The 15,772-nt window shown below is 43.4% G+C and overlaps 1 protein-coding gene across 1 annotated transcript in view; it reads right to left on the bottom strand.

Moving 5' to 3' along the window:
* LOC134353353 (exocyst complex component 1-like) overlaps nt 1-15,772 on the bottom strand; it is a 107,003-nt gene that overhangs the window by 76,431 nt on the left and 14,800 nt on the right. The window contains exon 3 of the mRNA XM_063061387.1: nt 12,703-12,862. Coding sequence (XP_062917457.1) covers nt 12,703-12,862 — 160 coding nt within the window. The remainder of the gene's footprint in view (nt 1-12,702; nt 12,863-15,772) is intronic.

The following is a 15,772-nucleotide window of genomic DNA, read 5'->3' as shown; positions in this document are numbered from 1 at the left end:
ACCTTTTAAGTTAATTGATATCTTTCCTACAGACAGGTGACCAAAACTGTAGACACTAATCCAAATTTGGCCTCACCAATGTTGTGTACAAAAGATTCAGACTCATTTATTTATCACAAGTATATTGAAACAGTGATATAGACAATTTGTGTTAACAAACAACACAACCTAAGTATGTGTGGAGGTCAGCCGGCAAGTGTCCCCACACATTCCAGCACCAACAAAGCATGTCCACAGTGCCTGACAGTATAACACAGAATATCATAGCAGCAAAACAAGCCCTCTTCCTCCCTCTCACCCACCCATACTCCCACTCACACACTCAGACAGTCTTCCAACCTCAGGACAGGTTGCCTTCAGTATTCTAGTGGACTTGAAGATATCGGACCTTCGACTTCCCTAGTAGACTCTCAGACTCATAGTCCTAGGGCTTCAGCTTCTGGACCATCAATCAATCTTTGGGCTTTGGTCTTCAGGATCATGAGCAGAAACATAATATCCCAATTCCTGTACTTAAGGCTAATGTGCCAAATGCTCTCTTTATAACCCTAACTGCCTGTGATACCACTTTCAAGAAATTAGAGATCTGTATTTCCAGATCCCTCTGGGGGTCTACCACACATATCAGTGCATTACCATTCACTCTGTAAATTCTACCCTGGCTTGGCCTACCAAAGTGCAACATCTCACATTTATCTGTATTAAATTCTATCTGCCATTTTTCAGCCCATTTTTCTCACTGGGTCCAGATTCTACTGTAAGCTTTGATAGTCTTCCTCAAGTACACTATATCCTCAATCTTGCTGTCAACTAAAAATTCTCTGATCCAGTTTATCACATCTAGATCACTAATATACTTGATAAACAGCAAAAGAACCCAGCATCAATCCCTGCGGCACTCCATTAGTCATAAGCCTCCAGTCAAAGACAACAATCTATTACCACTCTGTTTTCTGCCAATGCTGAATCCAACTGACAATCTCATCTTGAATGCCAAACAATTTAACCTTCTGGATCAGCCTCCCATGCAGACTTTGTCAAAAGCCTTGCTAAAGTCTACTGCCTTTCCTTCACTAACCTCCCTTGGAACCTCTTCAAAAATTTCCATGATTGGTTATGCTTCGGACAGATATTTCAGATAAAAACAACGGCGCATGTGCACCAACTTTAATTGTCTGCTCACGGGTTCAAGTACGAGTATATCGTAACATCCCCCCTTTTATCAAAACAAAGAAAAGGAACAATTGTATTAACAATTAAACTCAATTTCTCTGAAGTCTGCTTTCCAGTGTATTTTCATGGAATTAACTTTCAAAGCATTCATTAATCATGCCTTATGTCTCTTATGCCTGTCACAAATACTTACCACTCATTATTTCCCTTTGTATGAGCATATATACAAAATATAAAACATACTAAAATTCGACTTCAACTTCAAACTACAAACTACACAACCTAAAATAGGACATGGTCCTTTTTTGAGTATAAACATGACATTAAAATGCCAAATAGTGTCACAGACTTATTGTTCAATTGTTCATGCAATTATTCAATGTGGGACAAAGTCTTCTGGATATTGTGGCCTTTTCACTGTGCGGCCAGAACGAGTTTTTACTGTTTTGTCCGAATCCTGTTTGTTATTTGCATGTTTCAACGTTTGTGTTAGTGTTTGTGTTGTGTCATTAGCCTCTGCTAGTGTTTAGCTGTGTGCATTTGATGTGTTAGGCACACTGTGGTCATTGATCTCGGTTGTTTGACCTAGTTTTGCCTGTTCATATGTGATTAGCTTTTCAGGCGGTTCCTCAGATGTTCGCGATTATGTCAGTAGATCCCAGAAGGGGTTTGAACTACATATGATCGCACATCAAGGCGCTGACACACAATTGCTTTCTCCCAATTCTTTTTACCTTGCACCAGGGGTTGCATGCGCACGGTATCCCCTTCGTCGAGTGGGGCGAAATCTAATTGGTTGTAATTGTCGGCCTGCTGCTGGACGCGTTGCTTCGTATGCTTGTGTTCGCGTACAACTCTGGGTTCCAGTGAACTTGCTGTTGTAGGACTCAAATGCTGAGCAGGACTTGTGCTTAGCACTTGCGAAGGTGTGTTGCGATGGTCTAGAAGTGCGAGGTAGGGATCTGCTCGAGATTTGTTGTTCTTTGTGAGGATCCGCTTAGCTGTTTTAACTGTTGACTCAGCTTTTCCATTCGCTTTGCTATTTCCGGGGCTGTTACAGAAGTGCTCAAAATCTCATTCTCGTGCAAATCTGCGAAACTCCGCTGACGTGTATTGTGGCCCATTATCACTAACCACTTGTGTTGGGCTACCATATCTCACAAAATGAGCCTACAATTTATGAATAATGGCTGCGCTGGTCGTATTGCAAAGAAGATCTACCTCGAAGAAATTGCTGTAGTAATCAACGGTGACGAGGTACACTTTTCCTTCAAATGTAAAAGATCAGTACCTATCTTTTCCCACGGCCGAGCAGGTACCTCATGACTCATAAGCGATTCTTTCTGCTGACTCATTTCGTATATGCGACAAATATCACATGCAGCAATATATTGCTTGATATCGCTGCTCATGCCTGGCCAAAAAAGACATTTGCGTTCGTGTCTAAGGCATCCTTCTACGCCCAAGTATGACGAATGAATTATTTCCTTCATTTGCTTTTGCTCACTTTGCGGTATGATGACACGCTCACCTTTGAAGATTAAGCCATCTTGGACTGCGAGCTCATCCCTATAGCTATAGTAAGGTGTAAGTTGTTCTGTTAGCGCATCACGTTCGCTCAACCATCCACTGATGATTACGCGTTTCAACATCTGTAGTGTGTCATCTTTCGTTGTTTCTATGCAAGTCTGCTCTAGACGCTCATCGTGGATTGGCAGGTGCGATAGCATATTGACTTTGTCGAAGCTGTTCTCCTGGCAGGCCTGGAGTACCACTAACTGCTCGTGATAGTGTATCCGTGAGGTGCATGAGCTTTCCTGACAGTAGGTGATGTCGAAGTCATAGCTCTGCAGGCGAAGAAGCATACCCTGTAGGTGCTTTGGTGCCTTCACCAACAGCTTCTTAACTATCATTTCGAGTGACTTGTGATCGCTGAGTACTCTTGTGAAGTGGCCAAGAGTGTATTGATAAAAATGCTCAAGTGCGAAAACAATTGCCAGCATTTCCTTTTCAATCACTGCGTAACGCATTTCTGTGTCCGTTAGTGCTCTGCTTGCATATGCGATTGGACGTCCATTCTGGAGGAGTGCTGCCCCTAGGCCTTTGTTGCTGGTGTCACATTGGATGGTTAGCTCTTCCTTAGAATTGTAGAATGCTACCACCGGTGCTTCGGATACCACCCGCTTGATCTTGGAGACAGCGTTTTGCTGCTCAGCTGACCACTCCCATGCTACATCTTGCTTTGTCAGCTGTCTTATTGGCTCAAGAGTATCTGAGAGACTTGGTAGAAGATGGCTCAGGTAGTTGACAAATCCGATCAATTGCTGCACTCCCTGCACATCCGTGGGTGCTGGCATGTCGAGAATGTCAGCGACCTTTTCAGGATCAGGCTGAAGTCCCTCACTTGTGATGAGATGCCCCAAAAAGGGTATCTCTGTCATTCTGAAGAGAGATTTGTTCTTGTTGAGCCTGATATGCTGCCCTGCACAACGCTGTAATAGCTGCTCAAGTTTCCAATCATGATAGGTGATTGCCTTTTCCTGCATTTCCACTTTTCCGTACACCAGAATATCATCTGCAACGCAGATCACTCCCGGTAGTCCTTCCAGCACCTGCTGCAGCCTGCACTGGAAGATCTCTGATGAAATGCTGGTTCCAAACGGGAGTCTGAGCCATCTATACTGCTCTAAAGGTGTGTTGAATGTGGTGAGCACGCTTGATTCACAGTCCAATTTCACTTGCCAGAATGCAGAACTCATATCAAGCTTGCTGAAAACCTTAGCCTGGTCAAGATCTGGCAAAATGTCCTCTATCACCAGAAGGGGGTAGTGTTCTCTCCTCAGTGCTTTGTTCAATAGTTGAGGGTCAATGCATATACAAAGATTGCCGTTCTTCTTCTCTGTGACCACCAACTGGCTGACCCACCTTGTAGGTTCATGGACTGGAGCTATCACCTTGTGGTCTACCAGTTGATCAAGCTCAGCTTTCACTTTCCACTTCATAGTGTGAGGAAGACATTGTGGAGGTAACACTGTAGGTTGAACTTCCTCATCAATCTGCTGGTGGGCTGCACCCGGAAGCTCCCTGAGCATATCATTGAACACTTCTTCATAGCATTCTTCTGGTGTGCATTGTTTTTCTTTAAGTGTAGATGCATGCACCCTGCGAAAGTTGTCATCGTTGACCGTAATCAATTTCATTTGCTGGCTGGCCCTACTTCCCAGCAATGGTATAAAGTCGTCAGTGACCACAACAAATTCGACAAAATACTTGTGGTTCATCATGGGGTTACGCAATTTCACTCTACGCATCCCTTCTGCATCCATAGTGGTTTTGTTCCACATCATCAGCTTTTTTGTGTATTGTCTTACTGTGTGGACTACTCCCTTCAAGTACTTGTGGAGTAAGATGTTAATGCTCGCGCTGCTGTCGACTTGGAAGTCTATTAGCTTTCCATCGATGAGCATCTGTGCAAATACGTCATCCTTTGTCTTCAAACTGTTGACCACCAGTATGACATTGTCGATAAACTCAGTACTGCTGTCACTGTTGGTCTGATCATCGCTTTGTGCTTCCACCCCATGCACAGGCTTCTGCTTGCATACCTTTGCAAAGTGATTTTGAATGCCATCCGCCTTACACACCTGTCCGTATGCTGGGCATTGTTGCTTGTCTCCTGCATGTTCCGTGCCACAGTATTTGCAAGGGTTCACCTTGCTTCTGTGGCTGTTCAAGGTGCCTTTTACTCTGGCTCCATCACTAGCACTAGCCTTCTGTCCAGGATGCTTTGAACCTTTCTTGTTAGTGCGAGGTTTAACCCCATGGACAGTAGCGGATCTGCAGCTGTACTGAATGCTTGTAGGTGTGATTCAGCCATTTCTGTGCTTTTACAGCTGTCAATGTAGTAATTGAGCGATAGCTTTCTCTCTTGTAACAGAAGTTTTCTGGTTTGGGAGTCGTTAATGCCCAGTATGAGCTTCTCTCTCAGCAGACTGTCTGACATACACGAGCAAAAATTATATGTCTTTGCAAGAGATCTAAGTCTGGCAAGAAACCATTCAAAGGTCTCACCTTGTTCATGTTGCCACTTGTTGAACAAGTACTGTTCATATGCCTCATTTTTCTCACCGATAGCATATCTGTCAAATGCAGCTAAAATCTTTGTGAGGTCTTGGCCTTCAGCCTCATCTGCGAACACAGAACTGTTGTAGACCTCAAGTCCTGACGGTCCAATTGTATGCAAAAATAATGCCAGCTGCTATGCTGGAACTTGTTTGTGCGGTTGTGCTACAACGCTGTAGTTAGTCCACATATGCCGCCATGTCTTCCACCCGTCTATCACTCCGCAGTTGACCGTCACGGCCAGTGGCGGGCGGATGCCGCTGACTGGGGGAGGACTTCTGCCCCGACCATGGTTTCCCGGCACGAGGTCGCCCGTGGGCGCTGGGTGCCGCTGAGATTCTGCTGTCTCACCTCCAAGCATTGCTACTGCACCCGTCTCTACTTGTGGCTGGTTGCTTGTCTCGGTCGACATTTTTCTACTCTAACACTCACCCTCTGATGTTTCAGAGTTCTGCTATTATGCTGCCAACTGCAAGTTGAAAAAAATCAGGCGCTGCGGTTGAAAAAAGCAATTTTCCGAACCCCATCGCTGCCACCATGTTTCGAGACAGATATTTCAGATAGATAGATATACTTTATTGATCCCGAGGGAAATTGGGTTTCATTACAGCCACTCCAACCAAGAATAGAGCATAATTATAGCAATACAAAAACCACAAACAATCAAACAACAAAATGCAAACTATGCCAGATGGAAAATGTCCAGGACCAGCCTATTGGCTCAGGGTGTCTGATCCTCCATGGGAGGAGCTGCAAGTTCGATGGCCACAGGCAGAAACGACCTCCCGTGCCGCCCAGTGTTGTATCTCGGTGGAATATGGCCGAAGTCCAACAACAAAAAATTCGATATCCGGTCTACAAACACGTTCCTCGATTGCACCATCTGTTGTTAACCCGAACAGTAAGCACCCAACTCCTTTACGCTTACCGCTCTCAGTGCACTTCCGGTCAGCCCGAACGGTCTGGAAGCCGTCCATGGAGAAGTTTTGATCGGGTATGTCCTTGTGCAGCCCCGTACCAGTGAAACACATAACACTGCACTCCCAAAATGTTCTCTGACACCTGGCTAGCGCCCTGAACTCATCCATTTTATTACCCACCGAACTCCTCTTCTCCATAAGTCTCTGTTGTCTCGACCCAGTCCTCTTTCCTCGGCACACCGGCACATGCGCACCAACTTTAACCATCTGCTCACGAGTGCATGTACAAGTATATCATAACAGGTTAGACATGACTTACCACACACAAAGCCATGTTCACTACCTCCTATCAGGCCCCATTTACCTAAATACTTATATATCCTGTCCCTTAGAATACTTTCCAATAATTTACCTGTAATTTTCCTGCTTATTCTTAGCACCTTTCTTGAATAGCAGAACAACATTTGCTATCCTCCAGTCCACTGACACCTCACCTGTGGCTAAGGACGTTTTAAATTCTCTGCTAGGACCCCTGCAATTTCTTCATCATTCTCCCACAAAATTGGAAGGGACACCTTGTCAAGCTCTGAGGATTTATCCTCTCTAATTTGCCTCAAGACAGTATGCAACTCCACTTCCATAATCCAGATGTGGTCCATGACCTCACTACTCATTTATCTCAGTTCTATAGATCATGTATCTAGCTACTGAGTATACACAGATGCAAAAAATTTGCTTAAGATCTCTTTCATCTCCATGCTTAGATAACCACATTGATCTTCAAATGAACCAATTCTGTCCCTTGCTATCGTTTTGCCTTTAATATATTTATTGGAGCCCTTGGAATTCTCTTTCACCTTGTCTGCTAGAGCTGGGGTCCCAAACTTTTTAGCACCATGACACAATCACCAATCGTCTCTGATCTGGGCCGACATTTACGTGCCGGGTGGCACCTAATTAATTAGCTTATTTATTTTGGCTTTTTTCTTAAAGTTGTGCTGGGTGCGTTCAGGCCACTGCTGCACTCTTCACGGCAATGTATTGGTCTGCGGCCCGAAGGTTGGAGACCACTGAATTATAAGTCAATAGCATCGTAACATTTTAAGTAACATTTGGATATTAAACACAGCGCATATTTTCCTCGTATGAACATATAAAATAATTGCAACACACCAATATTGCTGAATCAGTGGGAGCCCTGGGCTTGTTTTCCTGCAACAAGACGGTCCCATCAAGGGGTGATGGGAGACAGCGATACTTGAAGGGGGTTCCTTATGTCCAGTCTATTCTGCAATTTAGTTTTCGTTGCATTCATTGCAGAAAACTCCACTTTGCAGCGATATGATGTTGGAAATGGAAGCAACGTTTTCAGTGCTTTCGTGGCTATCTCAGGATATTCAGCCTTAACTTAATCCAGAATGCTGGCACAGATGCTATGTCAAACATACTTTTCAGCCCACCGTCATTTGCAAGCTCGAGGAGTTGATCTTTTTCCCACGCTGACATGGATGATTCACCAAGGACATTCACAAATGGGTCACGGACCCATTCCTTTGCACATCTTGGGTCACTGATGACTTCGCGTGCGTTCAAGTTCAACAGTGGGCGCAACAAGGAATGAGGAAAGTGCAACTGACTCATATTGTTTCATGTCACAAAATCATATCGTTTCCTCGCGGCCCGGTAGCACATGCTTTGTGGCCTGGTACCGGTGTGCGGCCCGGTGATTGGGGACCACTGTGCTAGAGCAACCCCATTTCCTCATTTAGTCTTCCTGATTTCTCTCATAAATGTTCTCTTGCTCCTTTTATACTCATCAAGCACCTCATTTGATCCTAACTGCAGAGACCTGATTGTTGCCTTCATCTTCTTAAACAGGGCCTCACTGTTGCTTGAAAACCAAGCTTCCCCAAACCTTTTAGCCTTGCTTTTTATTCTATCAAATTAATGATTCTAATGTACAAAAGTGTGTACTCTCAATATTTCATTATTGAAGACCTCTCACTTTCCATGTATCATTTTAACCAGAAAACCATCTATCCCATTCCACACCTACCTGATCTCTTTGGTCTTTCTACAAGTTAGAATCTCCAGTCCTATTCTTCCCCATATAGATCCAAAGTCTTCCCCTGTACACACCCTTTCTTAAGCAAAACTTAACTGAACAAATTTGACAAACTCAATGCTACCTAGTTCTTTAACAGTATGGGAGTCCAAGTCAATATGCAAAAAGTTAAAATCACCTATTATCAGAACCTTATTTTTCTGTCCGCTGTCTCACTACAAATATTTTTCCTCTAAATTCCACTGACTATTGAGAGGTTTATAATATTAACTCATTGACATGATCATTCCTTCCTTAGTTCCACTCATATTACCTCAGTAGATGAGCCTTCCAATATGTCCTAGGCACTGCTGTGACATTTTTCCTGATGAGTAATGCCTACCCACCCCATTTGATATATCCTCTATCATGTCTAAAACAACAAAGCCAAAGAACACTGAGCTGCCAGTCCTGCCTCTCTCGCAACCATATCTCACTAATGGCTGCATCATAGTTCCATATGCTTATTTATGCTCCAAATTCATCTGGCTTACCTACAATACTACTTGCATTGAAGTAGACTCAGAATATTAGTACTACATGCTCAGCCTTCAGTTTCTGTCTTTGCATGTAGACTTAGTATCTTTCTCCACAGTCATTCCACTTGTTGCCTTGCCACTCTGGTTCTTAACCCCCTACAACTCTAGTTTCAACCCTCCAAGGATATCTGATCCTTCTCCAATTCAGGAGCAAACTGTCCCATTTGTACAGGTCCCATCTTCCCTGGAAGTAAGCCCAATATTCCAAAAATCTAAAGTCTTCTCTGGAGCACCATCCCTTGAGCCACGTGTTAAACTGCATTATCTTCCTATTTTTGGCCTCAATAGTATGTGGCACAGCTAGCATTTCTGAAATCCTGGAGGTTCTGTGCTTTAACTTAGCACCTAACTCCCTGAACTCACTTCGCAGGACCTTGTCACCCTTCGTACCTATTTCAGTGGTACCAATGTGGACCCCGATCAGGAGCTGCACAAAAGAATGCCACAGTTTCATCAGAGACGTCTCTGACCCTGGTACCCAGGAGGCAACATAATACTATTTGGAGTCTTGTTCCTGTTTGCCCCCATATCCAGTGAATGCCCCATAACTCATTCTCGCCTCTTCCATCATTCTCCTCCCCCACCCCTTTCTGTCTGAGCTACATAACCAGGTCAGTACCAGAACTCTGATTGTTGTAGCTTTCCTCTGTTACTATGTCCTGCACAACAGTATTGAAAATAATACACTTGCTATTGACGAGAACTGCCACAAGGGGTAATCTGTAGTGACTCCCTGTTCCCTTCCTCTCTCCTGATACTCACCCATTTGCCTGTGTCCTGCAACTTAGGAATAATTGCCTTCATGGAACACTTGTCAATCAATCCCTTAGTCTCCTGAATGATCCATAGGTCATCCAGTTTGCCTCCACTTCTCTAACACAGTTTGTAAGAAGCTGTAGCCAGATGCACCACTTGCAGGTGTGTTCATCAGTGACACTGAAAAACTCCCTGACTTCCCACAACCCACAAGAGTAGCACTCCACTGTCCTGGGTTCCATTCCCACTACGCTAACAGACTAATGATAAAAATATAGAGAATTTAACAGAAACCTCACCTTAGCTTCCACCTCTTCTCATCAAAGCCTCAGAGTTCCACTCTAACACTGTCCACTCACACTATGGCCATTCTCACAATGGCCACTTTGCACAAACCTTACAAACCCGGGAGGGGGGAGAAGATGGCGGCGCGATGACAGCGTGCGCAGCCACTTCGGTGATGAATATCTGTTATTTATCAAGTAGGGGACCGTGCACAATCCTGATTTGATGGAGACAGATGTGACAGCACAGCGGAACATCTGGAAAACTTCTGAAATGACTGCTTTGCTACTGCTGCTACTGTGTGGTAACGGAATCTCCGGAGCTGAAGGCCCTGAAATCCTCGGCTTTGTGTGTTTCAGTGGCCGGGGAGAGGTCGAAGGCGCTCGGCAGAGGACGGCGTTCAGGAGGCTGTATCCGAGAGGCTGCTCGGAAGCTCAGAGTTTTTGGACGGATGGACTCAGGGTCGGCTGCTTCCAAGGTATCGGCAAGTTGACGGTGCCTGGAGGTTTATGGCAGGGAACTTCTCCCTTTTGCTGCCTGCTATCGGGGACTCGGGAGTCGATCGACTCGGGACTTTGAGAACTTTTTTTTTACTGTCTCTATCATCTGTTCTTTATCAAATTATGGTATTGCTTTGCACTGCTGTACTATATGTTATAATTATGTGGTTTTATCAGTGTTAGTCTTTGATCTGTCTTGGTTTCTGTGATATCACTCTGGAGAAACTGTATCATTTCTTAATGCATGTATGCATTTCTAAATGACAATAAAAGAGGACTGAGTGTTCTCATAATCTAATCCAATCTTTATTTTGGTCCTTGCCAATTACATAATTGCTTAATCAATTTTCAACCAACAATTTGCAATTGTGCCTCTTTTAGGCTCTTGCTACTTGAAACTGAACAAAATGTCCCATCAGGCACTAGTTTTTAAATCTCTCAATTCTTGTCACAAGTAATTGAAATTGCAGGAGCAATTATTGTACAATGAAAACACTTCATTCTCTACCATAAATTCTTTTTACAAACTCATTATTCCCACTATATCCTCAACAAACATCTCCCACAAAAGGTGTGAGAGCTACAATATATCTTTTATCTTGAAGATTGTAACTATAATTTCACCTGTCATTTCCCTCCCTTTTGCTAGTCCATTGAACCTAACTTGCACTAAAATTTCCCACCACCTCAATTGTGAAATCACGTCCTTTCCTGCTCCCTACATTTTATTTATTTATTTTTCTTACTTAGCGATACACTGCAGAGTTGGCCCCTCCAGCCCTTGGAGCTCTGCCGGCCCAGCAACCCCACAACTCCGAATAACCCTAACCTAATTATGGGACAACTTACGATAATCAGTTAACCAACCTGATATGAATTTGACTGTGGGAGAAGACCAGTGCACACAGCGAAAACCCACATATCCACAGAGAGGACAGAGATACTCCTTACAGAACAGCGCTGGAACTGAACTTCAAACACAAGCTGTAATAGCGTTGTGCTAAACTCTTTCCATATCCTGTTGATCCATTAGGCCTACACCTGCTAATATACAATGGCTCCTGCAATGACAGTAGCTCAATTTCAAAATAATCACCCTGATTATTTTAAAATCTTTCCACGATCCTGAATTCAAATACACTATCATCTCCCATCCCTTTCCCTACCATAACGTCTTTCAAAGTCTGTTCTTCCTTTCAATTCAAAAACTCTGTGCACCACAAATTATACTATTCTGCACATTCCTGATTTTAATTTCTGCACCACTGGCAGCCAGGTCTTCCTTTGTATTGAGCTTAACCCATGGAAATCTCTCCCAACATCCTCTTAATTTTTCCTCCTTTTGAAATGCTCCTTAAACCAAACCCCTTTAACCAAAGACTTGGTTAAAGGGGTTTGGTTTAAGGAGCATTTCAAAAGGAGGAAAAAGCATTTCAAAAGGGGAATATTCCCCTGTCAAACTGTCAATTTTGTCGTTTAGTATTTCAGCTGTTAAACCTCTTTAGAGATATTTCAGTGCATGAGAAGAGTAATGTGAATGCAAGTTACTGCTCTTTACTCATTGCCTACAAAATAGGAAATAAGGCACTGCAATTTACAATATCTTCCTATTTGAGAACAAGGAAGTGATTTAATTTTAGTTTTGTTATTCCTATACATACAATCTGAGAAATCCAAGACATGCTTTACTTTCATGCTTGGATCCTGGATTATGCTACTTATTTCAGCTATTTCCTTGATAGTGGGACAATTAACAATCAAACTAGTACAGATAGCCCTGCTAACCAATAAATTGTAAATAGGACTAGTCTCTGAATGGGGAAACTACCCATTATTTTCAGGGAATTTTCTGAGTTTTTTTGAGATGGTAAACAGAGTCACGTGTGAAGTTGTATGGAAATAATCTTGGTCTTAATGAAGGGTCTCAGCCCTAAACAGTGACTGCTTACTTTTTTCCATAGATGCTGCCTGACCTGCTCAGCTCCTCCAGCATTTTGTGTGTGTTCCCTTGAAATGATCTTGATTGCACAAACTGATTGAAGCCTGTTCAGTAAAGCCTGTAGCCAATTCTACATTAGTGTAGAAAAGAAGAAGTCTTGCAGACATAAATCAAAATATGTCTGTTGTTGTCAGAGGAACAATAGCTAATCTGGAATTATACTGGAAATTACTCAGAAAATACTGGAATTACTCAGCAGGCCAAGCAGGATATGAGGAGAGATTTACACATTTTAAACACATTTCCTTTTACAGCTTTGTAATATAATTTTCATTAAGGTAAAATATGCATTTGTAAATCTTACCTTCTAAAATCTGAGGACTGATGTTTCTAAATTTAATTCTACTGTGCATATAATGTCGATTGAGCTTGAAGAGACAGGACATGAAATTATTTTTCTCTCCAGAATTGCTGGCAATCCACTTGTATACTTTATCAAAATGCAAATTGAATTCAGGGTTATCCTATGAAAATAAGAAAAAACATTACTTCATGTAAAAGAATATGTCAATATAAAACCACATAAATTAATATTAGTTGATTTGACCTTTCAAAACAGCTCCGCCATTCAATAAGATCAAAGCTAATCCAAATGCAATGTCAACTTTGCATTCCTACCCATTACTAGAAAACTTTCTATTCAATGTTTACTGAATATCTCAAACAACAGGAATTCTGCAGATGCTAGAAATTCAAGCAACACACATCAAAGTTGCTGGTGAACGCAGCAGGCCAGGCAGCATCTGTAGGAAGAGGTGCAGTCGACGTTTCAGGCCGAGACCCTTCGTCAGGACTAACTGAAGGAAGAGTGAGTAAGGGATTTGAAAGTTGGAGGGGGAGGGGGAGATCCAAAATGATAGGAGAAGACAGGAGGGGGAGGGATAGAGCCAAGAGCTGGACAGGTGATAGGCAAAAGGGGATATGAGAGGATCATGGGGCAGGAGGTCTGGGAAGAAAGACAAGGGGGGGGCAAGAGGTATATTCAGAGAGACAGAAGGAGAAAAAGGAGAGAAAGAATGTGTGCATAAAAATAAGTAACAGATGGGGTACGAGGGGGAGGTGGGGCCTTAGCGGAAGTTAGAGAAGTCGATGTTCATGCCATCAGGTTGGAGGCTACCCAGACGGAATATAAGGTGTTGTTCCTCCAACCTGAGTGTGGCTTCATCTTTACAGTAGAGGAGGCCGTGGATAGACATGTCAGAATGGGAATGGGATGTGGAATTAAAATGTGTGGCCACTGGGAGATCCTGCTTTCTCTGGCGGACAGAGCGTAGATGTTCAGCAAAGCGGTCTCCCAGTCTGCGTCGGGTCTCGCCAATATATAAAAGGCCACATCGGGAGCACCGGACGCAGTATATCACCCCAGTCGACTCACAGGTGAAGTGTTGCCTCACCTGGAAGGACTGTTTGGGGCCCTGAATGGTGGTAAGGAATGAAGTGTAAGGGCATGTGTAGCACTTGTTCCGCTTACACGGATAAGTGCCAGGAGGGAGATCAGTGGGGAGGGATGGGGGGGACGAATGGACAAGGGAGTTGTGTAGGGAGTGATCCTTGCGGAATGCAGGGGGGGGAGGGAAAGATGTGCTTAGTGGTGGGATCCCGTTGGAGGTGGTGGAAGTTACGGAGAATAATATGTTGGACCCGGAGGCTGGTGGGGTGGTAGGTGAGGACCAGGGGAACCCTATTCCTAGTGGGGTGGCGGGAGGATGGAGTGAGAGCAAATGTACGTGAAATGGGGGAGATGCATTTAAGAGCAGAGTTGATAGTGGAGGAAGGGAAGCCCCTTTCTTTAAAAAAGGAAGACATCTCCCTCGTCCTAGAATGAAAAGCCTCATCCTGAGAGCAGATGCGGCGGAGACGGAGGAATTGCGAGAAGGGGATGGCATTTTTGCAAGAGACAGGGTGAGAAGAGGAATAGTCCAGATAGCTGTGAGAGTCAGTAGGCTTATAGTAGACATCAGTGGATAAGCTGTCTCCAGAGACAGAGACAGAAAGATCTAGAAAGGGGAGGGAGGTGTCGGAAATGGACCAGGTAAACTTGAGGGCAGGGTTTACTGAATATCTGTTCTGGCAGCACTGCCACATGACTAGAAGACCTGCTGCCTCACAGCTCCATTTCCTTTTCTGGCTAAAATGGACAAGTATGTTTACCAAATCTTTGATCATGCAGTTAAACAATTTATATTCCTTTATAGCCTCTTCAGAGTGACATTTGCAATTTTCTAGTCCTCTGGCACCTTGCCAGAGTCTGATGATTTTTTAAAAGATCATTACTAATTCCTCCACAATCTCTACCGCTATGTCTTTCACACCCCTAGGGTGCAATTCATCTGGTCTGGATGACTGATGTACCTTTAGGTCTTTCAGCTTTTTGAGCATCTCCTCGCTTGTAATAGTAACTGCACTCACTTCTCTTCCCTCACTCCCTTCAACATCTGGCACACTGCTAGTGTCTTCCACAGTGAAGACTGATGCAAAATACTCATTTAGTTCATCTGCCATCTTCTTGTCCACTGTTACTATTTCTCCAGCCTAATTTTCTAGCAGTCGTATATCCACCCTCATTTCTCTTTTATTTTTTTACATACTTGAAAAAGCTTTTACTATCCACTTAGATATTGTTTGCTAGCTTGCTTTCATATTTCTTCTTTTCACTCCTCATGATTCTTTTAATTGTTCTCTGCAAGATTTTAAAAGCTTCCCAATCCTCTATCTTCCCGCTAATTTTTGCTTTGTTGTATGCCCTGTCTTTTGCTTTTACATCAGCTTTGACTTCCATTGTCAGCCATTTGGGTATTTCTTCATTTTTGGAATACATCTATTCTGCACCTTCCTCATTTTTCCCAGAAACTAACTTCATTGCTGATCTGCTGTCATCCCTGCCAGCAGCTCCTTGCAATTTTCTTTGGCCAACTCCTCTCTCATACCATTGTGATTTCCTTTACTCCACTGAAATACAGCTACATCAGACTTTAGTTTCTCCCTATCAAATTTCAAGTTGAACTCAATCATATTGTGATCACTGTCTCCTAAGGGTTCTTTTATCTTAAGCTCCCTACTTGCCTCTGGTTCATTACATAACACACAATCCAATATTGCTGATCCCCTAGTAGGCTCAACAACAAACTGCTCTTAAAAGCCATCTCTTAGGCATTCAACAAACTCACACCCTTGAGATCCATTTCCAACCTGATTTTCCCAATCAACCTGCATGTTGAAATCTCCCATGACTATTATAACATTGCCCTTTTGACATGCCTTTTCTATTTCCCGTTGTAATCTGTGGTCCATATCTCAGCTACTGTTAGGAGGCCTGTATATAACTGCCACTGGGTCCTTGTACCCTTGCAATTTCTTAACTCAGCCCATAGGGA

The sequence above is a fragment of the Mobula hypostoma genome, chromosome 10 (assembly GCF_963921235.1).
Source record: "Mobula hypostoma chromosome 10, sMobHyp1.1, whole genome shotgun sequence".
Classification (NCBI taxonomy): Eukaryota; Metazoa; Chordata; class Chondrichthyes; order Myliobatiformes; family Myliobatidae; genus Mobula; species Mobula hypostoma.
This window is presented reverse-complemented; position numbering and strand designations above follow the sequence as displayed.